Genomic DNA, 27,034 nt, shown 5'->3' on the forward strand with positions numbered 1-27,034 from the left:
GATTAATTTGGTATCTGGAATCCAAGCGCATAATATCACCCCTACAAAGCAGTTTTAGTTCTATGCGAGGTACCAACGATCATTTGGTTAGACTTGAAACCTTTGTGCGTGAGGCTTTTCTAAAGAAGGAGCACTTGGTTGCTGTTTTCTTAAATTTGGAAAAGGCTTACGACACAACATGGAAATACGGCATAATGAAAGATCTGCACGATATACGTATTAAAGGTAATCTACCAATTTTTATTTCAAATTTTCTATCAGATATAGTATTTCAAGTCCGAAATGGAACGACCCTTTCCGATGTTCATCAACATCAAATCGGTGTACCACAACATAGCATTCTTTCGGTTATACTTATAATTAACAGTATTGTCAAAACATTATCCCCTTCAATGGAGGGTGCTCTTTATGTCGATGACTTCATCTTATGCTATCGATTTAAGCATATGAATACTATCGAAAGACAACTACAACAATGTTTGAAACGACTACAAGTTTTGGCAGATGAAAATGGTTTTAAATTTTGACAATCAAAACAATTTGTATACATTTTTGTCAAATTCGGAAACAACACGACGATCAAAATCTGTTTCTCTGTGGTGCACCCATTCCGGTTATTGAGCAAACGAAATTCTTAGGTGTAATATTCGACAGGAAATTGTCGTTCCTTCCACACATAAAATACCTTAAAGCCAAATGCCTTAAGGCACTGAATATTCTAAAGGTTGTGTCCCACACTGGGGAGCTGAAAAGTTTTGCTAAGACTCTATAGAGGCCATATTAGAACAGAAATTGGACTACGGTTCCAATGTGTATGGATCTGCTAGACCTTCATTTTTGAAATTATTAGACATTGTTCTTCACCAAGGTCTCAGACTCGCTTTTGGAGCTTTTAAGACCACATCTACAGCAAGCGAGAACGTTTTTATCGTAACATTACATGTCTAAAATCCCTTTTTGAAACTGTTGAGATTTGTAAAATTCTACATTACCTGAAAGATGTTGGTCTATAAAATAGACTTTAACGTACCATTTTAATATTTTGTGTTAACATACCCATTTAAGGTTTTTAACATTTCTTTTTTACCTTTTGGTTTGTTTAATGTTATTTCATTTTGGATCACTGTGTGTTTAACCGATGGCCCTAATGAATTTTTATGTGTTGACGTGCCCTGAAGAATATAATAATAACAAAGAACATAGCTATTTTGTAATAGGAAGTTCCCAGTGTTATGCATTATATTTGTTGTTTGATGATCACTTATCCTCCCCCTCCCCCTGCATGTGATTTCAAAAACAATTACGGTTTCGGTGTGAAGTGTGTTATGTTGGCACAGCATCAGAGATATGACTCGATAAGCCGACAAACGGAGGTTCGAGTTAAATACAGTGTTTGTCTTTTTCTTGTTTAATAGTTCACTACAGCCGATACTTCCATCACACTAAAATGACGTTTTGGATTCCCTCATTGTCACAAAATGTCATAGTGGACACCGACAGCTACCAAATAAAAACATTATCAGCGCGGTCTTTGAAATATGATTGTTTGAATTTTCGCTTTATAACAAGAGGATGAAATTTCAAAAAGCGGTATTTTGTATTCTATTTTTTTGTTTGCTGTTAGTTGGTATCAATCGCTTTCAAACTGTTTTAATATACTAAATAAGAGAAAAACAGCATATGGGAATTAATTGATGTAAAACCTTCTGACGCAACTTTCGCATTATTAGTTTAGAACAGGGAAATTGATCAATTTCTTTGCATTGACTAGAATGTACTGTTTTAGTTGGTCACAACTGAAAATTTATATCATTAGGGGAAAAGTTAGTGCTGATGTAAATCATTCTTAAATCATTACTTCAGTTTTTATTTTATTGAAAATTTCCGATATTTCACTGGCAAACTGAAACAAATGATATATATCTACCAGATCCAGTGTGTACATACGTGTTTAACTGTTATTCATGGAGTGGAAGGTTTCAAATATCATATATAGTTTATGCGAAGGTACACTTACTTTTATGGACGATTATGGCTTTAAAATTTTATAAAGCAAATAACATTCGACTTTACACCTTTGTATGTGACCATATCGCTATTACCTCATTGACCTATCATTCATATATCTTGTATTACGTATATAATGAACGGCTCCGGTATCAACAATCTTATCTACCACATGTACGGACGCCAAACCCTTTCTTATCGCCAAATTAAAGAATTGTCTTTATTTTCCAGCACGGACTGTGAACTGGAATAATGGTTAATCTACCTGTGTTAACATTTGTATTTATTTTAGCGATTCCATACTCAGGTAAGTGTGAAAATGTAGTGTTGTCTGCATCGATTTGTTTTATCGTTATTTGTCAAGAGATTGGTTTAGTGTCACAGCCTGATAATCTGAGTTTTGTCTAAGTAAGAGTTTTTGAATCTCTATGTTGGAATTTCAACTTCATTGTGTTCTATTCGCTTAGATCATGTAGCTATGTTTTCCACTCAAATCCCAATGTACACAAAAATCATCCTCGAATATAGACTCAACAAAAAAAGAAAGGTTAACATGTTTCCTTGGCGAATACCTGTAAATGAGAGAAAACAAAATGACGTTTGTGCAATATAAGAAAATGGTAATGTTTTACATTACAAAATCCAAGGGGGTTACCAAAATCATTCAAGCGTGAAAGTCTGTATTAGCGAAAGAGCTGCACGAGGTTTTCTGCGACTAACTTGTATCTTCGCTTGAATTTCATAAACATTCAAACTGACAACTGTTCCTTAGGTCCTTAGGACTTAGAAATCACCGAATCTTGCTATCTATCAACTTTATCATTATGCCCCGGCTGTCACAAGTACAGAGAGAAAAGGCTGTAGGCATGATCCAGGCTGGGGAGTCTCGCCGTCGAGTTGCACGGCATTTTGTTTGCAGTGTTAATACAATTTGCCAGTTGGTAAGTCGTTTAAACCAAACTGGGTCAACATCCAATCTTCCCTGAAGCGGCCGACCCCGTAAACCGACCGCCAGGGATGACCGTCGTATACGATTGATACACTTGCGCAATCGATTCGTAGCCGCAGTAGAGACTACAAGGACATTGTTTGAGCGTCGTGTGTCTCCCCAAACAGTCCGCAACAGGTTAAGGGTCTACCAATTGAAAGCGCGGCGCCCCTTCACTGGACCCAATTTGTTGCGACGTCATCGTAATAATCGGCGTAACTGGACCCGTGTTCACCGTCATTGGGCCTTACGACAATGGAACAATGTTCTGTTTTCAGATGAGTCCAGGTTTTGTCTGCAACACGGTGACGGAAGGCGCAGAGTGTGGAGGCGCCGAAGGGAGCGTTTTGCGAACTGCTGCGTCGCAGAACGGGACCGCTTTGGCGGCGGAAGTGTAATGGTTTGGGGTGGTATTTGTGGGGGGACTTGGACCAAACTTGTTGAGTTAAATGGCAATTTAACAGGCATTCGATATCGGGACAAAATTTTAAGACCAGTGGTTCTGCCATTCTTAAGATGCCATGATGTTGGCGCCATTTTTCAACAGGATAACGCACCAGCGCACACCAGTCGCGTCAGCAGAACTTTCTTGCAGCAAAATAACGTACAGGTGTTAGATTGGCCATCTAAATCACCTGATTTGTCACCGATTGAGCATGTCTGGGACATTCTTGGGCGACGCGTGAGAGAACGTCAAAATCAGCCGTCAAACTTGCAAGAGCTGGCCCAAGCCTTGATCGCTGAATGGAACAACATCTCTTTTCGAATTATTCGCCGATTTACGAGATCCATGCGACGACGCTGCAATGCTGTTTACTTCGCAAACGGTGGCAATACCCGTTACTATTGGTGTTACCTTTGAAATTGACTCCAACGTCCTTTACAGTCAAATAAAATCAACTGAACGCAAAGTTTTATAATGAACCATGACTGCAGTTTTATCAGAATTTATCAATTATGTTATTCGTACATTATTGGTAAGGATTTATGAAGGGGTTAATTAATTAATCACAGAATAAAGTAGTGTTACCTTTCTTTTTTTTGTTTAGTATATGTGTAAAAACATTTTGATTAGATACGAAACCATGATTTCACGATATTTCGAGTAATTTTGTTGAGGTTTGTGTTAGGTATATGTTGTATTACAGCGGTTATAACGTTTGATGACTGAATTGTTCCACTTGTCTCATGACGGTGACAACAAAGTCGCTTATCCTACACATGACTGTTATACATAAACATGTTTTCAAAATAACTGCAAGATATTGTTAATAACCTGGTTTAATTTAATCTTGTTGCCGGTGGTGTTCGGCGCAATGATATATATCCTTAAGCCAAAATAAGATGAACCAAATTAGTTTACCGAAAACTTTGTTAAGGTAACTTCAAATATAATCCATTCTTTTATTGTCTCCTATTAGGACCGAACAGGTTCATGTTAGGAATCTTCATTGAGGGAATGGAATCCAAAACTTAGTCAGGATGGATGTTTCACTAGTTGATATGCTGCGTGGAAACATGAGAATAAGTAATGGGTAACGTTGATGTTTATCGTAACCTATTAGTTTCAATATATAATTCATAAATGGTCTATTAACAGCCGCCGTCCAGTGTAGAGGGGGATGGATTGGCTTCGAGGATTCATGTTACTATCTGTCTCACGGAGTCGCCACCTGGGCTGAGGCCGGAGTAAGTTTGAACAAATGCCGTAAATGAACGTGAATATGATAAATGCAAGACTCTTTGGAAATAGCTGCAATCTAAAAAGAGACAAAAATGTACAAGAATACTTTTTTTCCAAACAGGGTGTTTGTAAGATGCTTGGAGGCTTTCTAGCTATGATAGAAAGAGCAGACGAACTGACTTTTCTGAAATCTGCGTTAAATAATCTCCATCATAATGGTAGGTATATGTGTAAACCTGAATGATATACGCTATTGGAGGTATTTCGCTAGGTATTGATACTTAACACCCATTTCTAGAATTAAATTGTAACGATTACGCTAAAAGTAAAGAAAAATATGATTTATTTGTTTTAGATGCTTCAACGAAGCAATACTGGATTGATGGCAACGACCTCGAGATCGAAAATGTCTGGAGGTGGATAAAAACTGGACAGACTATTACCTTTACGGACTGGGCTCCTGGAGAACCTAATGCTGCCGAAAACGATAATTGCTTGAACCTTTGGGGAAAGAGTGGATTTCGCTACGCTGACAATGATTGCGAAGAACATTACAACTATGTATGCCAAATAAGGTATGCATAAACATAGCTGACAATGAACACTTTTATTCTTCACGCATTAAGATAGCTGTTTGGTTTTATCACTAACATCAGCGTTATATTTCAATGACGATGACAAATGACGGGACAAAGCTCCGCAGAAGCACAGTCCATATTGTCAAGGTCTTTGAGGAAAACATTAATCAGAACCGCCGTTTGCTTATGTAAAATACAAGTCACTTGTTTCCTTTCTTCATCAATCAAATAAAACGTAGCTGGTATTTTACATAGCTTTATAACATGTATGTTACTTGCTTTTATAAGTTTTTAGCAGCAGTTATTCGATAAAAGTTAAGAAATCAATATTTTTGTACCAACTCAGTATTTTTGCCATTGTATCATTTCAGAGATCCTGAAGAAACTGAAATTGTTGGATGATGACTGCCTTTACCAAAAATAACATCGCTATAGAGAAATAAAAATAGAACAATATACAGCATATGAAGCTGTTCCGGTGACATTGTTTATATTTTAGTACATTAGCACATAATTTCTTCTAAAAGCTCTCTTAAAATTACTTTTATACAATGCCGATCTCTCTCTCTCTCTCTCTCTCTCTCAAACACACACACACACACACACACACACACACACACACATCCCCCCACACACACAAACATAAAATAGTCTCAACTCTGAATGAATTGTTTATGTTTTGGTTTATTTAAAAATATCATAAAATTCGGTGTTGATACGTATTAATCAAGATTCATTTCCTGATCGCTTTGTCACGAACGAATTTTCCATCATCCGATCACTTGGTCGCCCTCGCCATTGACGCTTCAATGAAATCAATTAATATGCCTTTTGATAAAAGCAAACAAGAAATCAATATACATATATACATATACAACAGCTATTTCATCCACTAAGTTATTATTATTGTATGTATGATATTCTTTCCAAATATCTCAAACCATATCTTTCTTTAAGTACAAAATATAGTTTATAATTTAAGAAATGAGCTGCTTCTTTTTCAATGCACATAACCGTGCGCGGTACAGTCTGTACTACACGAAATTGAGCAATATCAAAATGTATATATACAATGATATTTTCTTTATATACATCAACAATAGATAGTAGTTATAATAACCATGAATATGTATCACTGGTTGTAAATAAATAAGTTCAATATTCTTTTACAAGCTACTATGTTATCGTGTATTTGTTTAGATAGCGCAAATACACGTATATCACATTCATATATGTTTTTTTAATAAATAGATGAATCATCGATTTAAAGTACATGTATGCATAATAAATAACTAAGCTCATTTCGCAAAGGAAATTATATATACGTCTACAACCTTCATCAGCCCATTGATACGAGAAGTCTCTCCAAAGCACTAGGCAGTTCGCCGATGTTCCTGCATTGGGGTCATTACCTCCCCAGTCAGTAAAGGCAAGCTTGTCCCCATTTGAAGTCCAACGCCATACATTCTCTACCTCTAAATCGGTTCCATCTATCCAATACCCCACTAAAGTATGAAATCGTAAGTGTAACAACATAATTTATGTATTTCCGAACAAAAAATTATATATCTACACTATGTTACTCTGCTTCTTTGGATCGTTACCGTAAGACCTCTTTCGTGACTGTTTTTATTCTCCTTTTGATTCTGACACGGCGTTGAAATCTTAACTGTGCTCATAAGTAGTTTTTTCCTACATATACTTGTGTATTTGTGAAACGCAAAAGAGTAGGATGATGTTTTATCTAGTCGTAAAACACTTATCTCAGTCGTGTTTACCACATCCTTCTTTATTTTGTACAATTTCATATTTTGGCTGTGGCTAAAAATTGAGCGCAATGAATATATTTCAAAGACTACTGGACTGGCGTGTGAAGAGTGTCAAACCTTTCTCTTATAAATAACTGAACAGCTAAACAAATCTGATGCGCACTTTTTTGTTTTGTTTGTTTTATTTAATCATAAAATTATGTAAGCTTTGTAATATGCAATACGTTTACTCGAAAACTTCGGTATATCGGATCAATCTCAAATTGTAATAATCTTTGACAGATAAATTATTATTCGGTAATGTCAACACTGTTAGATATAATTCCGGTGTGGTGACAACAACTTTCGTTTTATAGAAATGTAAACTCTGCCTCTTACCAATGTATTTTGTGCATTAAGTATCAAAGCGACAAGAGGGATTTGGAATTGTCATTGATTCACATCTGCTGGCCTATATTAATGGAATAATGAAGAAAACAACCTGCATTAAAACGATGTGCCTCCGCCTTCAAGAAGGTATTCTCAGCAGTGGACTCAAGAATGGCAAGATGGCTGTGCAGATCCGTACACATAATCTGAAATGTATAGTTTGGCGGAACATATCCAAACAAATAATCTGGAATATTAAGTTGGCCGACCAGATCCGTATAAATAATCTGGAATATTTAGTTGTCCGACCAGATCCATATAAATAATCTTAAATATATAGTTGGCCGACCAGATCCGTACAAATAATCTGGAATATTTAGTTGTCCGACCAGATCCGTATAAATAATCTGGAATATTTAGTTGTCCGACCAGATCCATATAAATAATCTTAAATATATAGTTGGCCGACCAGATCCGTACAAATAATCTGGAATATTTAGCTTGGCCGATCAGATCCGTATAAATAATCTGGATATTTAACGTAGCCGACCAGATCCGTATAAATAATCTGGAATATTTAGTTGGCCGAGCAGACCCGTACAAATAATCTGAAATATTTTGTTTGGCCGAGCAAATACTTATAATTAATTTTAAATATTTAGCTTAGCCTAGCAGATCCGTACAAATAATCTGGATTATTTAGTTTGGCCGAGCAGATCCTTATAATTGATTTTAAATATTTGGTTTAGCCAGGCAGATCCGTACAAATTATCTGAAATATTTAGTATGGCCGAGCAGATCCGTATAGATAATCTGAAATATTAAGTTGACAGAGCAGATCCGTACAAATTATCTGAAAGGTATAGTTGGTCGTGCAGATCCGTACAAATATGTTTTGTTCCAAAAACAATCTCTCACCATTGTATGTCTCAACAACAGCTTCACACGCAATTAAATTAGGCAATTCAATTATATTTAGAACCATGGTGAGCATACATTAGCGGTCAAAAAACATATAAATCAACATTAAGAGTCACACTGAAGTTATGTGATACAATGGACTTTTCCGACTTGTATCTGTTGGGTGAGGTAATTTAATAACACTAAATGTTTATTCATTAATTTCTAATAGTTTTCTTCTCTTCTTCAATTAAATATTATATTTTTACTTAAAGAATTATACTAAAAGGTTGAAAAATGAAATCAAATGGAATTATATGAGAAATAGATTTAAGTAGTTGTCTCCCCTACTTCAGCATTCTGATTTATTTATGTTTGTATATGTTCAAGTGTCTAATTTTGTATGCCTATGTTTGTACCACTGTTTGTTACCATATTTGGAGAGGGCTTAAATAGGCTATGACGGCTGCCCAATCCATTTGTCAATTTGACAATAAAATTTGTTGAAATTGAGTCACAGGGAAGTTGCTCGCAGTAGTTGTAAAGCTAGCCTAAGTAAACACTGGATGAATGGATACATGCATACATCCCTAATGCTGCATATGTGTAACGCCATCGGGTGTGAAACAGTTCAGTCAAAATGGTTTTCACAAATTGTCACTATCCGAACTCAAATTAATAGGAAATAAGAAAATAGAAACTGTTAGAAAAAAACTTATGAAAGACTTCGTTATCCAATGAGAAAATGCGAATTTTCTTTCACATATAAGCATGTGTAGCCGGTAAAATATTAAAACGGTGAACGATGACAGAATCTTGACAGGGAAGCAGTGATAACAAAGGTTATAGTGTTTAACGACATCTGGTCTTTTTTAATTATCAATGAATCACATACCGATGCTTCAGCCCAAGTTTCTGCGTCCTTCGAGAAAAAGTAGCAAGAATTTTCAAATCGTACCCATCCGTTTCTGCAACCAGTTGCTGAAGATAAAACACGTTTTAAAGGTACAATCTAAATATGCATTTCAAAATTCAGCATTTTCATTAAATTTTACGACATATAATGAAAAAGTACATATAAATTATCTACACTTTTTTGTCAGAATTTTATGTTGTTGATTTACTGATATATATTATTGCGCCTGCACTACATTACGATAGCCGATTAGTACACATTAGATTGAAAAAAGCTCGTTATTTCGGCTTACGTCATCTTGGTATTATGAATTAAATTGATTGGTGATTACGAGCTACACTATCTCGCTATTACGAGCCATGTCGTATCGTTATTACGGTTTAAGATATCTCGTTACAAAGAGTAAAGTGATCTTGTCATTAAAGCTGTAGCTATTTCGTTATATTAACATACGTCATGTGTTTTTGCTGTGATTTCATTATAGATTCTTAATTTCCAGTGTCATGATAAGACTATTGGATAATAGTATATAAATATATAAAGGAAATACATTATATCACAATATAATGACATACATTAACACAGTATATTTCAATACAATAACTTACTAATGCATATTCAATACTACGCTGTGCGTTATGGGCTAAACCAAATTACTATATCAGATAGAAATATAAAGGAAAACATATTTTTGTAATATGATATTTGAAATATAATCAATGTCTTTAGTTACATCAACTCAATTTCACTATTGAGGCTGGAATTTTTAAATATCTCCTGACTGCATATTCTGTTTATTATATCAAAAAACTACCACGGATTGCAAAGCGACAACCCATATGTGAATATATGCATATGTTTATACTTTAAATACTTTTAATAAAGTACGCCAAAATTTCTATCAAGACCTTTGTTATTTGGGAAACGTCTCTACATATCAACTCAATCACAGCATGTGTTTGATGTTTTGAAACACCGAATCTACAATGGTTGGATGTATAATAATGTAGAAAATGAAGAACGGTTTTTATCACTTATACTGAACTTTTTACTTTCACTTTCAGATGTTGTCTAATTCAAATTTTAAATTTATATATATATATATATTGTTCTGGCAGAAGACTTATATAGGCTCTAGCCCGCTGTCTAATCATATTGATTATTTTTATCAAAAAAATATTCTGAAATCAAAAATGTTGTGACGCAGTAAGGATCAAGAGTGCAGAGCCCGTATATTACCGTGAAATAACTAATAAAACAGAACTCCATTTACACATGTGTGCATACTTATTGGACAAACTATCAATATGAGTCATTTACTTATGATCACTTTTACTTTGGTCCTTCAACTGCCTTGGTAACGGTAAAGCTAGATGAATTCGTAATAACGCAGTAACTTGACTTTTAGCAACGAGATAATGCAACTCTTAATTACGAGATCATAAAGTCGTAACAATGATATTGCACAACTTTTTATAACGAGATGACGCAAGTAGTATTAACTGGATTTCTTTTTTGAGTTAAGATATGGTACTTATCGGCGTTTTTAATTTTCAATGATTTAATCTGTATCGAGGTTTAGGTCCCCAACGAGTATTTAACCAATCTTCGACGACCTTTTTAAATAATTCTTTTGTAAGAACTTTACTTTTTATCCCATTTGGGACAGCATCATGTCCCCATTCTTAGAGGATTGATCACCGTCCTTCTTCATTTTCCAAGAAAGGTGGACAACGGCTGTATTGTTGTAATAAGGAAATGACGTGACTCGTAATAACGATAATAATGTATATTTGTAAAGTATATTTTAGCATATATTGTAAGAAATGCATTAAAATTAAAGAGGTAATATACAGAGGACGAAAGCATAAAGCGGACCAGGTCGACAATACCATTGTCAAGTAAAGTGGTAAAATCTCACAACAGGCTAATGGAAACAAACTTTGACTCTCTTTGTTGACATGAGTTCATCTAAACGAGTATCAAAGATCTTAAAGAAAATCTTCAATTCACCTACAAATCATTTGATGACGACATGTCATTGAATAATAAAATAGTTATGAATTATGTTTATCTTTAATACCAACCAGAATATCAAATTAACGACAAGACACACTGTTCTTTATCATCCACTTAAAATTATTCTTTCATTGCAAGATTTTCTGTACTTACCTTGTATTGCGGCTGGTTGTAATGTCAAGCAATAACAAAAGACCACCGTATTCCATAAGACCTTCATGATGGAAGAAACCTTTTCCTACTGCAGTTTACACAGATAATATTTACACCAATACGTACACAACAAATGCCTTGAGAAATGACATATGTGAAAGCCAACGCACGAATACACAAAACCTGACACACATGAAAGATAAGAAATAATAGTGATACAAAAAAAGTGCCACATTTTAATAAAATAAAAAGCAACAGATTTTCAATTCAATCTCAAATTCGAGAAAACGAGGATAAGATACGATCAAAATATCTTTAACAAAAACTCTTGATATGATATGAATGGTTGCTAATTTATATATTTTTTTTCAATTGAATTTGTTTCTTAGTTAAGTATTTATAAGGTAAGAAAGCTACATTAAAGTACTATCATGAGAACGTCATCATAATCCAACCTCATATTCAATAAAACTAAGGTAAAATATGAAAAAAAAAGAAAACGAACACAAGACACTTTAGAAAAAAAACGAAAAGTGTAGTCAGCGTCTTCTTCTTTATCGATGACAAATACAATAAAAATATTTTTCAATCCAAGCAAATTATGTTACGTGCCTAAATAAGAATACGGTACAATGAAAATAACGGTATCACCAAGTTCAGTAACGAGCGCAAAATACGTCCAATTTCATATCACGCGAGAAAGTACAACATTCCTAACAAGCTCTTTAGAGCAACCATAAAGCTTTCCAGTATTATATGTCCAACTGAATCTACAGAAATTCTGTATCGTTGTTCGTTTGATAGCGAGTTGCCGATATCTTGCAAGGACTTCGTGATGCTGGGAAAATATTTTCAAAAGATACGCAAGTAAATAGCATCTTTAATAGGAATTTAGAGTAGAGCCACACAATGAATTAAACTGTACCACATAATCTAGATTTAGAAGCCTAGGAGAGGACTGAGGAAAATTCGCAGGATCAAAACAATTGCCTTAATCTAGATGTCATGGTGCATTAGCCCAATAACTTAATAATTACTTAATTTTCATGTATCTGACAATTTTAGAAGAACGCAAAGCATATTGTCTATTCTGAACCGTGGTACTATACGAATAAATTGATACGCGACATGCAAGTTACGGCAAATACCAGGAGACTTATTATTCACGAGCGGAGTGCAAGGCCAGCAATGTCGAAGATTGCACAAAAATACACACAGTTGAATAGTATCTAATAATCAGATAAAATAAGATACGGTAAGGTTAAACATTGAATTACACAAACACAAACACACACACACACACACCTTCTCACACACACACACACACACACACACACACACACACACACACACACACACACACACACACACACACACACACACACACACACACACACACACACACACACACACACACACACACACACACACACACACACACACACACACACACACACACACATATATATATATATACGAGATATTCTCAACTCTGAATGCATTGTTTGTGTTTTGGTTTATTTAAAAATATCGTAAAATTCGGTGTTCATACGTATTAATCAAGACTCATTTCCTGATCACTTTGTAACGAACGAATATTCCATCATCCGATCACTTGGTCGCCCTCGCCATTGACGCTTAAATGAAATCAATTAATATGCCGTTTGATAAAAGCCAACAAGAAATCAATATACATATACAACAGCTATTTCATACACTAAGTTATTATTATTGCATGTATGATATTCTATCCATATATCTCAAGCCATAACTTTCTTTAAGTACAAAATATAGTTTAGAATTTAAGAAATGAGCTGCTTCTTTTTCAATGCACATAATCGTGCGCTGTAAAGTCTGTACTACACGAAATTGAGCAATATCAAAATGTATATATACAATAATATTTCCTTTACATACATCAACAATAGATAGTAGTTATAATAACCATGAATATGTATCACTGGTTGTAAATTAATAAGTTCAATATTCTTTTACAAGCTACTATGTTATCGTGTATTTGTTTAGATAGCGCAGATACACGTATATCACATTCATATATGCTTTTTTTAATAAATAGATGAATCATCGATTTAAAGTACATGTATACAATATAAATAACTAACCTCATTTCGCAAAGGAAGTTATATATACGTCTACAACCTTCATCGGCCCATTGATACGAGAAGTCTCTCCAAAGCACTAGGCAGTTCGCCGTTGTTCCTTGATTGGGTTGAGAACTTCCCCAGTCAGTAAAGTCAAGCTTGTCCCCATTTGAAGTCCAACGCCATACATTCTCTATCTCTAAATCGGTTCCATCTATCCAATATCCCACTAAAGTATGAAATCGTAAGTGTAACAACATAATTTATGTATTTCCGAACAAAAAATTATATATCTACAATATGTTAATCTGCTTCTTTGGATCGTTACCGTAAGACCTCTTTCGTGACTGTTTTTATTCCCCTATTGATTCTGACACGGCGTTGAAATCTTAACTGTGCTCATTAGTAGATTTTTCTACATATACTTGTATATTGTGAAACGCAAAAGAGTAGGATGATGTTTTATCTAGTCGTTAAACGCTCATCTCAGTCGTGTTTACCACATCCTTCTTTATTTTGTACAATTTCATATTTTGGCTGTGGCTATAAATTGAGCGCAATGAATATATTTCAAAGACTACTGGACTGGCGTGTGAAGAGTGTCAAACCTTTCTCTTATAAATAACTGAACAGCTAAACAAATCTGATGCGCACTTTTTTGTTTTGTTTGTTTTATTTAATCATAAAATTATGTAAGCTTTGTAATATGCAATACGTTTACTCGAAAACTTCGGTATATCGGATCAATTAAATCTCAAATTGTAATAATCTTTGTCAGATAAATTATTATTCGGTAATGTCAACACTGTTAGATATAATGCCTGTGTGGTGACAACAACTTTCGTTTTATAGAAATGTAAACTCTGCCTCTTACCAATGTATTTTGTGCATTTAGTATGAAAGCGACAAGAGGGATTTGGAATTGTCATTGATTCACATCTGCTGGCCTTTATTAATGGAATAATGAAAAACAACCTGCATTTAAACGACGTGCCTCCGCCTTCAAGAAGGTATTCTCAGCAGTGGACTCAAGAATGGCAAGATGGCTGTGCAGATCCGTACACATAATCTGAAATGTATAGTTTGGCGGAACATATCCAAACAAACAATCTGAAATATATAGTTGTCCGAACAGATCCGTACAAATAATCTGGAAAATTTAGTTGGCCGAGCAGATCCGTACAAATAATCTGAAAGAAATAGTTTGGCAGTGCAGCTCCCTTACAAATAATCTGAAATGTTGATTGGCCGATCAGCTCCGTACAAATAATCTGAAATAGATGTTTTGGCAGTGCAGCTCCCTTACAAATGATCTGAAACGTTGATTGGCCTAGCAGATCCGTACACATAATCTGAAATGTATAGTTGGCCGTGCAGATCCAAACAAATATGTTTTGTTCCAAAAACAATCCTATCTCTCACCATTGCATGTCTCAACAGCAATTTAGAAAAATGATGAGCATACATTAGCGGTCAAAAAACATATAAAACACAACACTTTATAGAGTCACAGGGAAGTTGTTCGCAGTAGTTGTAAAGATAGCCTAAGTAAAAACTGGATGAATGGATACATTCATACATCCCTAATGCTGCATATGTGCAACGCCATCGGATGTGAAACAGTTCAGTCAAAATGGTTTTCACAAATTGTCACTATCCGAACTCAAATTAATAGGAAATAAGAAAGTAGAAACTGTTAGGAAAAAACTTATGAAAGACTTCGTTATCCAATGAGAAACGGCGAATTTTCCTTAACATATAAGCATGTGTACCCGGTAAAATATCTAAACGGTGAACGATAACAGAATTTTGACAGGGAAGCAGTGATAACAAAGGTTATAGTGTTTAACGACATTTGGTCTTTTTTAATTATCAATGAATCACATACCGATGCTTCTGCCCAAGTTTCTGCGTCCTTCGAGAAAAAGTAGCACGAATTTTCAAATCGTACCCATCCGTTTCTGCAACCAGTTGCTGAAGATAAAACACGTTTTAAAGGTACAATCTAAATATGCATTTCAAAATTCAGCATTTTCATCAAATTTTACGACATATATTGAAAAAGTACATATAAATTATCTACACTTTTTTGTCAGAATTTTATGTTGTTGATTTACTGATAAATATTATTGCGCCTGCACTACATTACGATGGCCGATTAGTACACATTGGATTGAAAAAAAGCTCGTTATTCCGGCTTACGTCATTTTGGTATTATGAATTAAATTGATTGGTGATTACGAGCTACACTATCTCGCTATTACGAGCCATGTTGTATCGTTATTACGGTTTAAGATATCTCGTTACAAAGAGTAAAGTGATCTCGTCATTAAAGCTGTAGCTATTTCGTTATATTAACATACGTCATCATGCGTTTTTGCTGTGATTTCATTATAGATTCTTAATTTCCAGTGCCATGATAAGACTATTGGATAATAGAGGAAACAGAATGATACATATACAATGTTACACACCATAAATGTACAACGAATACAATATAATCATACAATGTATATAAATGAAATACATTATATCACAATAACATGACATACATTAACACAGTATATTTTAAAACAATAACTTACTAATGCATATTCAAAACTACGCTGTGCGTTATGGGCTAAACCAAATTACTATATCAGACAGAAATATAAAGGAAAACATATTTTTGTAATATGAAATTTGAAATATAATCAATGTCTTTAGTTACATCAACTCAATTTCACTATTGAGGCTGGAATTTTAAAATATCTCTTGACTGTATATTCTGTTTATAATATTAAAAAAAACTACCACGGATTACAAAGCGACAACCCATATGTGAATATGTTTATACTTTAAATACTTTTGATAAAGTACGCTAAAATTTCTATCAAGACCTTTGTTATTTTGGAAACGTCTCTTCATATCAACTCAATCACAGCATGTGTTTGATATTTTGAAACTCCGAATCTACAATGGTTGGATGTATAATAATGTAGAAAATGAAGAACGGTTTTTACCACTTATACTGAACTTTTTATTTTCACTTTCAGATGCTGTCTAATTCAAATTTTAAAATTTGATATATATATATTGTTCTGGCAGAAGACTTATATAGGCTCTAGACCGCTGTCTAATCATATTGATTATTTTTATCAAAAAAATATTCTGAAATCAAAAATGTGACGCAGTAAGGAACAAGAGTGCAGAGCCCGTATATTACCGTGAAATGACTGATAAAACAGAACTCCATTTACATATGTGTGCATACTTATTGGACAAGCTATCAAGAGGAGTCATTTACATATGAACACTTTTACTTTGGTCCTTCGACTGCCTTGGTAACGGTAAAGCTAGCTTATTCGTAATAACGAAGTAACTTGACTTTTAACAACGAGATAATGCAACTCTTAATTACGAGATCATGAAGTCGTAATAATGATATTGCACAACCATTTATAACGAGATGATGCAAGTAATACTTATTAGATTTCTTTTTATTGAATTAACATATGGTACCTATCGGCGTTTTTAATTTTCAATTATTTAATCTGTATCGAGGTTTAGGTCCTCAACGAGTATTTAACCAACCTTCGACGACCTTTTTAAATAATTCTTTTGTAAGAACTTTATTTTTATCCCATTTGGGACAGCAACATGTCCCCATTCTTAGAGGATAGATCGCCGTCCTTCTTCATTTTCCAAGAAAGGTGGACAACGGCTGTATTGTTGTAATAAGGAAATGACGTGACTCGTAATAACGATAATAATGTATAATTGTAAAGTATATTTTAGCATATATTGTAAAAAGAAATGCATTGAAATTAAAGAGGTAATATACAGAGGACGAAAGCATAAAGCGGACCAGGTCGACAATATCATTGTCAAGTTAAGTGGTAAAATCTCACAACAGGCTAATGGAAACAAACTTTGAACCTATCTTGGTTGACATGAGTTCATCTAAACGAGTATCAAAGATCTTACAGAAAATCTTCAATTCACCTATAAATCATTTGATGACGACATGTCATTAAATAATAAAATAGTTATGAATTATGTTTATCTTTAATACCAACCAGAATATCAAATTAACAACAAGACACACTGTTCTTTATCATCCACTTAAAATTATTCTTTCATTGCAAGATTTTCTGTACTTACCTTGTATTGCGGTTGGTTGTAATGTCAAGCAATAACAAAAGACCACCGTATTCCATAAGACCTTCATGATGGAAGAAACCTTTTCCTACTGCAGTTTACACAGATAATATTTACACCAATACGTACACAACAAATGCCTTGAGAAATGACATATGTGAAAGCCAACGCACGAATACACAAAACCTGACACACATGAAAGATAAGAAATAATAGTGATACAAAAAAAGTGCCACATTTTAATAAAATAAAAAGCAACAGATTTTCAATTCAATCTCAAATTCGAGAAAACGAGGATAAGATACGATCAGAATATCTTTAACAAAAACTCTTGATATGATATGAATGGTTGCTAATTTATATTTTTTTTCAATTGAATTTGTTTCTTAGTTAAGTATACATAAGGTAAGAAAGCAACATTAAAGTACTATCCTGAGAACGTAATCCAACCTCATATTCAATAAAACTAAGGTAAAATATGAAAAGAAAGAAAACAAACACAAGACACTCAAGAAAAAAAACGAAAAGTGTAGTCAGCGTCTTCTTCTTTATCGATGACAAATACAATAAAAATATTTTTCAATCCAAGCAAATTATGTTACGTGCCTAAATAAGAATACGGTACAATGAAAATAACGGTATCACCAAGTTCAGTAACAAGCGCAAAATACGTCCAATTTCATATCACGCAAGAAAGTACAACGTTCCTAACAAGCTCTTTAGAGCAACCAGTATTATATGTCCAACTGAATCTACAGAAATCCTGTATTGTTGTTCGTTTGATAGCGAGTTGCCGATATCTTGCATGGAATTCGTGATGCTTGGAAAAATATTTTCAAAAGACACACAAGTAAATAGCATCTTTAATATGAATTTAGAGTAGAGCCACACAATGAATTAAACTGTACCACATAATCTAGATTTAGAAGCCTAGGAGAGGACTGAGGAAAATTCACAGGATCAAAACAATTGCCTTAATCTAGATGTCATGGTGCACTAGCCCAATAACTTAATAATTACTTAATTTTCATGTATCTGACAATTTTAGAAGAACGCAAAGCATATTGTCTATTCTGAACCGTGGTACTATACGAAGAAATTGAAACGCGACATGCAAGTTACGGCAAACACCAGGAGACTTATTTTTCACGAGCGGAGTGCAAGGCCAGCAATGTCGAAGATTGCACAAAAATACACACAGTTGAGTAATATCTTTTAATCAGATTAAATAAGATACGGTAAGGTTAAACATTGAATTTCACTTTATTATACCTCTTTCATCCATCTGGAACTCGTCGCTAATGTTAAAGGCCAAATTTGTAAAGCCTAAGAGGTTATTGAAAATCCAAATAAATCGAATCGAATGAAAAGTCTGGATTGGAGAATGCACTCACCCCTTCAGAAAATTTTTGAAAGCTTTATCAACAAATCTTTTGTTGTTTAAAGACCCTGTTTTGAGCCTAAAATTGAAGAGCATAATAAGGCCATTGATACAGTAAACAGATGAATTCTGACTTGTTTGAAATGAGAAAGATACCAAACAGAGCATTGCTAATTCTTACCAGGTAGCAGAGGTTGGTAGGGCAAACTGTTGTCAGTCTTCTTTTCCTTATATCTAAAGTCAGTTAAAATAGGTTGATGTACATGAAACGTCAGCACGCAAGATCAAAATTTGAATGCAGAACAAGAACATGAACAAGTATCATAAATGGAATGTTCCTGTAAGTATGAAACAGTATTTTCACGTCGGTCATTATTTATGAAGAACAATATGAAATGTAGTATTTTTTATGTTTTATTTTAACAGTATTCTTGGAATTTACATGAAGGCGTCCATAGTGTAAGATTCAGCCTTGTACAGAACTTGCGTCAAAAGAACTGCAATTAAAAAAACATCACAGTCACATTACATATAACAACACATATTATCGCATTTTTCTACATGCTTAACAACCAACTATTCAATACCTGCTTAGATATATATCTGTGGTTGATTGCCGCTGAGATTCATTATATTTAAACTACTAATACGTCAACCATATGATACCGAACTTCTCATAATTACTAATTGCGGACGAAATTGAAATCGAAAATTAAAAGATCTGAAAAAGACTCAGTAGTGTACAGTAGTTTGGTAACTATCACGAGCGAAAATTATTCATTATTCATGATATGATGCTATATCCTATAAGCAGTCATAACCATCATATATTCAACACTTCTAAATTGTAAGCACATATATGAAACGTTTTATAAACTGACAACATTTTTTTCTTTTAACCGATCTCAGAACATATCACCGTAACGGGGGATTTTACAACAACAAAAGACAAACACCTGATGTTTGCAAACTCATTTCAGTGGCATAATGTTTTCATCAGCCTGTTGGTAAATTACCTCATTTGACATATATAGTTGTAGCTTGTACTACAATGTTCGTCAGCCATATCAAATGACAGGCCCCCAAACAGACACATACAATTAGATGCATTGCCATTGTTCGGTTGGTAGGGAGCCCAATGCAAGTATGCAATCATTTGTCCAGTAGACGTCCAACGCCATGTATTTTCAGCTTCAATATCTGTTCCATCAATCCAATACGCAACACGGTTTGGATCTGAAAGTTATTCCATTTAAATTTCCATTAAAATATTTGTAATATGTAAAATATTGAATATACATAGTGTGGATCTTGACACTATTCCATATATGAATTGATGGTTTGCGAGAATAGATAATGTTTACATGAAGCGTCAGTTACATCAACATTACAAAAGTATATATGCATTGTGTAATACCTATTTCATATGCACTATTGTTTTTGTTCCGTTGTGAGCTAAAATGTATGTAATTGCCATAATAAACAACTAAATGAACTCGATGTTTTAAGCGATTTGTTTGAGTTAACAAATACCGGCACTTGGAATTGTTGCATGATGTCATGTATCACGTCTTAAATTCAATCTTTCTCTAATTGTCACTGTGATAAAGATAATTAAAATGAAGTTTATAACTTGTTTGTAAAACGTTTAATTAAACTTTGTAAAGTTACGTTGATAGTTACGAACTTCGATTTATTTAGTTCAAAGCAAACGGGATTTACAAAAGAATATAATCATATTGACGTCCTGTCAATTCTGTAATGCATCACAATGTACATGTACAACAAAGGTTTACCACTTGAATGATATCGGTTGACTTCCATCTTCAAAAAAGCATAGTCCTCTGCAGAAGAGACAGTTGCAAGGTGACTCTTGAAAGCATTACAGACAGCCTGGAACAGAAAAACAAAACGATGTCATCATAACATTAGCAAAAATGAAACTTTATTGAATATTCTATTTTGAAGACAGTATTTTACTTTAAAAATGGAGTATTTACGTATTTTGAGTCATAAATATAGGGAATAAGAAAGTGCATATTTCAATATCAACAAATTTTCTTGACAAATGTCAAAAGGAATTGGACATCAGGTATTGCCTATTTAAGTCCTCTCCTTCAGGTGACAACCTGTGGTAAACAAACAAACAGACATATATATAAATACAATTTTGTTAAAGAAAGACATAAGGGGAAATAACTCCTTATTGTAAACAAACTAGTTCAGGATTATATTAGGAAGTAACCCAATGTTATGACTATTGAGTTTGAGCATTAATCAAGATTATCTCATCTGAGATAGTTTCATAGTCTTAATTTTGGCTTGATGAGTTTAAATATTTGTAGAAATTAGGCTTTTCTCCCAGCAGATAAGGCCACATAAAGTCCATATGCACAACACACTTTCCAAACTGTTTAAAACCCAATTTCAACAAATAGATATATAAAGTTTGTAAGTAAGGTTACAACAAGTGCTATTTATAATATGAAGATTGCTTTTTTAAATACGAAGGAGTTACTTCATATAGTTACTTAAGTGAAAGTAATACATTTTGTAATATCATAAATCTGTGAAAGCACTTACCGCTGATTCACCCCAGGATGCCCTGTCTCTAGAAAACAAGTAACAACTGTCCCGATGTCTCAGCCAGCCAGATCTGCATCGTGCTGCTCAATTACACAGATGTATAAATATCAAATCTATCGTGATATAATTACGACGAATAACACAGTCTTCAATCTCAGTAAAGTCGCAAATACGATGATGATTTAGGCAAAGTGATATTACTGACAGTAAAGTTATCGAGAAAAGAGATCACATGTATTATCGAATATTTTCATATATTATATATACTATCAATTAACATTGCTATTGCTTTGTAACATACCTTCACAAGCTAAAAAACTAACTACCAAGCTACCTAGAAACAAAAGTGTCTTCATTTTAATCATGTATAATTATACACAATGCATGCTATGCCCATAAGCTATAAAGGACGATATGAATACGATAAGATATAGAAATTATTATTTATCACATTACCTTTACTCAAGGTCAAGGTCGACGATTTATCATGTTTGACATACTTACTGTGTACCGGGTTATATTCCTTACAATTTCATATTCATGCTTTTTGTAATCGTGTCCGTCGGCAGATTCCCACACTTTAGCGAGTATTTCCAGTTCCGAAACAGAAATGAATAATCATAACCAATGGAAATGTTTGTTTGTTTTGTGTCAAATATTTTAGTTTTGTTTTTCACGACACTATTGATCAAAAACAACAAAATGAATACTGACAACATGTCTGTATTCATTTTGTTTTTTATCAATGGTGAATACATAACAGAAAAATAGGATAAACAACCAAATAAACAAACAAACAAGATCGGAATATTGATTTTAACCCAAATGTTTGGGTACCATAGCTAGGTTATTCAAGTGTCCAGGGGTCAGAGAGGGTAGGGAGGTGAGTTACAACACTTGGGCCTAAAGCTCAACTTACTATCTTATCCTTGACAGTATAGACTTAATTTATGCAGTCCAGCCAACTCTAGGTTCTGGATTTATAATGACCTATTTGGGATGTATAACTGTCATTTTATAGTATTACATGGTGCCAGTTCACTGCCTGCCATAGGCCCAAATTTATATGTGGCACATGATTTCTGAGCATGTGGGTAAATATCTATCCTCAGCACCTCTGGGACAATTATAAAATTATCACTTTTCGGCACGATATAAATTTTGATATGCTCCCTCTATATAGGTATATATATGTCTGTACGTGTCATTTGAAGAGGTACAAATGTTGAAGTAAACTGAATATCAGGATTAAGTTAAATATAGTTAGATCCGATTGGATGCAGGTCTTATTACATCTATATTCGAGTGACCATTCAGATTTCCATGAACACAGAACATCAATGACGCCATAGTGCTATTAAGTATCAGGTGACATGTTCCACATTGATACTAGATCTTTATGGAGCGGGTGATGATAGTTACGGATATATCGACGGTAGATATCTGATTGCTAGCAGCCAAGAACCTTGATGAGATGATCGGGAACATCTGACTGTGCTGCTGTTGTCGCAGCTCTTATTCAACACAAATGATCTGTGTACGGTGGATGTTTCAGTCTTAACTGGTTCAATGTCTGTCGTATCTTGACCATAAACGCATGGTGACTTATGGCGACATAATGAACGGAAAATAGAGGGACGAAGGACATCATATGGTCATAACTACAGAGATTCTTCTTTAAGTATAGATTTGCACTTATGTACAATTGATAAGCAGAGGTGAAGTGTCCTGTGATAACGTTAGTTTAGCCTCTGGTACTGGTCGATAAACGGGAACATAAATCTCGTGAAGCTTCAAGTTTAGTTTCGTGTGTGTTAGTGACTGTGTTGAGATGACAGGCATACCAAAATGTACTGTGTAAACCTGTCTTATATCTGATAGTCTATTTCCTCTCTATTATGTAATTTATAGACGGTAAATCAATTGTATTATGTTTTTCTCAACGAAAGGCGGTCAAAGTAGATTGAGATATGTTTCATTGTTTCATTCATTGTAACTGGAATATTAAAATAGTTTTTATTGCATTTGCCAGTGAAATATAGGGATTTAACAATGTTGTAAAATCTGGAGTGATGATATAATAAATCATATTGTTGTTCATATACCATTCATGCTATTGACCAATAAGAACGCTTTTTTTAAGCAATGCATTGAAATTCAACTCCAGTTGTTCTCTTATTTCGTTTATAAAAAACAGTTTTGAAAACTTCTTTTATCATATCACTACTTAAGGTGGTGTAATACAGCCATTTGTTCATAAAATGTTTGTGTCAGAGTTTTATTGCAAAACGAGCAATAAAGAGATATTACAAATGTTGGTGCAAAGACAAAAATGTGAAAGTGTATTCTACAGTCTTCCCCCAAGTGAAAAATGAAAAGACAAAATTTGTAATGAAATACGATTTAAATACACTACAAAATATTTCAAAAATTAACCAACGAAATCACAGACTGAATCAGTATGGAAATGCACATCGTGTTTGGTTCATCCAATAATCGGACCTGCAATGATGCTACCTCTGAAATCAATAAAACATGTCATTTACATCATACACTTCCGGTAAACATGTTTAAAGTTATACTTTATGTAAAATGTCATACATTAATGGAAAGGAATATCAAGTCAAATTACCCTTAAAACACTACTGTATGAATAACTATAACCCGTCGTTTTGACAACATCAAGGTGAAGACAAAATTATATAAATTGAAAACCCAAATTTTCGCTAGGAAAGTAACATTGCAGATTTCTTAAAGTAACGAAAATGTGCCACAGCAATCAGGACATTGTGTAGTTACTGATGGAATGCAGATGCTGTTTACAATGCAAGGGGGACTTAAACAGTTAAACAGAAACACCAGGCTACTAAAACTAGCCTTAAATGTGTTTGACATCAAAATAAAGTAATTTGCTATCCATGTAATTTGTTTGTGCTCTGTGTTTGAAAAAGATGTATTCAAGTCGTTACTGTTGTTGTAATTTGTCTCCACCATCATGTGTTCGTGTTTATAAAAAAAGTCTATTTGCAAAACCTTCACATGATACCATCAGCGCTACATCTGAGAGGGGTCTCCCGAAAAAACTGAGTGACATTGACATGACATTAGATATCGATTGTAAATATCGGGAAGTATAGAAAATACGAACAAAAAGTCAATGGTTTATCGTGATATCGCTTGAAGAGAAACCATTAGTTTATTTATTTACCTCATTTGACATATATAGTTCTGCTTTGTATTGCAGGGATCGTCAGCCATATCGTATGATAGTCCCCAAGTGAGACTCAAACAGTTAGACAAATTTCCATTGTTTGGTTGGTTGAGTCCCCAATGCACGTATGTAATGTTTGCACCAGTAGAAACCCAACGCCATGTACCTTCAACTTCTACATCGCTTCCATCGGTCCAAAACCCACCTAAAAGTGTTCATTTTCTTACACAAAGTCAACAGATACAGCCATGCTATACTAAATGAGTAGTTTACACTGCATCATTGTGTTACCTTAATAAATATACCCTTCGATGCACACACGAGGAAACTAAATTAACATTAAATAAGGCTTTGATACTTCTATAACTCCTTTTTAAATAGTTGAATATGTGATGTTATAGAACATCCATTTTGCCGTCAGCCATGCTTGAGTTAATGAACATAAATACATAGGTGCCTATTTTATCTCAAAGCATCATTTCACCTAGTTCACCTTTATCGTATCAGAGATTGTCATGGAAGTACAATAACACAGAATAAAACAGAACTGAATTCCACTTCGTTACCATATAATAAAAGAACATTACCACCAACATGAGTACGGTTCAATTCTGAATTCAAGAATTCATTTTCCTCCGCAGAATTGACAACGGCAAGGTGGCTGTGAAATGCATTACAAATAGCCTGGAACAGAACACGATATAAACACATCTTAATACCATACACGAAGCCATGTCAATTCGTAAAATACCCAACAGCTGAAAATATTTTCTATGATCTATGCACATTTCTTTGAAAAGGAACGAATACATCCTTAAGTGGGTTTCGTAGTGAAGAGATTGGAGAAATTAGATAATCTTCTTAAAGATATGTTTTAGAAGAGCCCGTTAAGCCCGTGGATGTTTTTTAAAACTCACAAACCATTTATTCCACTTCTTGAGTATCAAAGTAAGTCTGTCACACCGATTTATTAGTACTAAGAGTGGAAGCAAGATTTTATGTTTTTTTTCTTTTGGTTTCCTAATTATCATATGATATGGAATCTCAAGAGAGATAATCCAGGTACCAAGCAGGTAAACGAATGTCGGGATTATAACAATATTTCATTAGTTTACGTTTCGATATTTCGATGATTCTGTAGCCGTAAAATGCATTTAACCACTTAGCTTAATATATGCATCATAAGCCTTCAAATAATTTGTTAATTTTGTATTTTGGCTTTTATTTTACGTCATTTATGCATCTGGCAATAGAAGATTTGTCCGTTGCATTGTAGCTGGAGAGTATTTATATCTTTGTACTTTCCAGTGATATACAAGGCAAAAGACCATGGAAGGACCCCCTTTACTTCGTGCAATTAGAAAAAGTTAGAAAAAATAAAAACAAATATCATCTCAAATTCATTTTTTAGTCTTAACTACTCACATCAACTGAGTGTTTTTTCAATTTTTCGACATATTTCACTATTGGATCTAGCTTGGTTTGGCAACCTCTACCCATTATTCTGATTAGGTATACTTATACACTATATATGTGTTTGTTTTTCCATTTCGATGAGTAATGTCATTACGTAGATACCGTCAAATCGTTTCATGTCCGTCCACCTATCGTTTTCAAAACACTTAACATGACGTTGTAATTGCTTTTTGTCATGGTAATATGTCATTGCCGGCGTTAATTGAATTCGAGTCTTGTCCATCAAATGCTACAAATGCTGAGAAGGAAGAAATAAGATTAGAAAGAAAAACTTACCGCTGATTCACCCCAAGATGCCTCATCTCTTGAAAACAAGTAGCAGTTGTCATGGAATCTCAACCATCCATCCCTGCATTGTGCTGGTCAATTACACATAATCATTCTTATTACTTCCAGCATGGTATGATAACTACGAATAACTGGACGATATTAAATGTTTATAATTACATAATATTTGGACGTTTCTACACTAATAAACGGCTAGTGTTATACCATTACAAGTGGAAGGGAAAATGCCGATGCAGTAAATTTACGGACAATTTCATTTCTCGAATCGCTTATGATTACATCAATATGACAATATGTTGCAAAAATTAAGGATACACGCTTGAAACAAAATGTCCTTAACCAATATCAATAATGCAAACGTGAAGTTTTAGTTGCTAATATGCGCTTCGCTGTTTTACTACGTACCATTCAATGATGAAAAACAAACCACCACGCTAACTAAGACAAAAATGGATTTCATCGTGATG

At 34.1% G+C, this 27,034-nt stretch overlaps 4 protein-coding genes across 4 annotated transcripts; 1 reads left to right on the top strand and 3 right to left on the bottom strand.

Annotated features, from left to right (window-relative positions):
* The first annotated feature begins 2,259 nt into the window (after positions 1–2,259).
* On the top strand, positions 2,260–5,659 carry LOC132548194 (perlucin-like protein). Its single transcript, XM_060212015.1, has 5 exons — positions 2,260–2,314; positions 4,596–4,684; positions 4,801–4,897; positions 5,035–5,254; positions 5,629–5,659. Exons 1-5 carry the CDS (start codon positions 2,260–2,262, stop codon positions 5,657–5,659), a joined length of 492 nt encoding a protein of 163 aa, XP_060067998.1.
* A 324-nt stretch (positions 5,660–5,983) lies between these two features.
* LOC132548195 (perlucin-like) lies at positions 5,984–9,572 on the bottom strand. Its single transcript, XM_060212017.1, has 5 exons — positions 9,552–9,572; positions 9,191–9,307; positions 7,508–7,601; positions 6,551–6,762; positions 5,984–6,061 (listed from the first exon to the last, which is right to left on the bottom strand). Exons 1-5 carry the CDS (start codon positions 9,570–9,572, stop codon positions 5,984–5,986), a joined length of 522 nt encoding a protein of 173 aa, XP_060068000.1.
* A 3,414-nt stretch (positions 9,573–12,986) lies between these two features.
* On the bottom strand, positions 12,987–21,948 carry LOC132548196 (C-type mannose receptor 2-like). The gene is made up of 9 exons (XM_060212018.1): positions 21,894–21,948; positions 21,590–21,672; positions 20,806–20,899; positions 20,023–20,242; positions 19,188–19,240; positions 15,374–15,459; positions 14,461–14,554; positions 13,507–13,714; positions 12,987–13,020 (listed from the first exon to the last, which is right to left on the bottom strand). The coding sequence occupies exons 1-9, from the start codon at positions 21,946–21,948 to the stop codon at positions 12,987–12,989; spliced, it is 927 nt and encodes a 308-aa protein (XP_060068001.1).
* Positions 21,949–24,077: 2,129 nt separating this feature from the next.
* LOC132548197 (perlucin-like protein) lies at positions 24,078–27,027 on the bottom strand. The gene is made up of 5 exons (XM_060212019.1): positions 26,973–27,027; positions 26,556–26,638; positions 25,391–25,487; positions 24,801–25,008; positions 24,078–24,111 (listed from the first exon to the last, which is right to left on the bottom strand). The coding sequence occupies exons 1-5, from the start codon at positions 27,025–27,027 to the stop codon at positions 24,078–24,080; spliced, it is 477 nt and encodes a 158-aa protein (XP_060068002.1).
* Positions 27,028–27,034: the final 7 nt, after the last annotated feature.

Source organism: Ylistrum balloti, unplaced genomic scaffold (assembly GCF_031769215.1).
Source record: "Ylistrum balloti isolate Yb309-2 unplaced genomic scaffold, AGI_CSIRO_Ybal_v1 Utg370006, whole genome shotgun sequence".
In the NCBI taxonomy this organism is placed as follows: domain Eukaryota; kingdom Metazoa; phylum Mollusca; class Bivalvia; order Pectinida; family Pectinidae; genus Ylistrum; species Ylistrum balloti.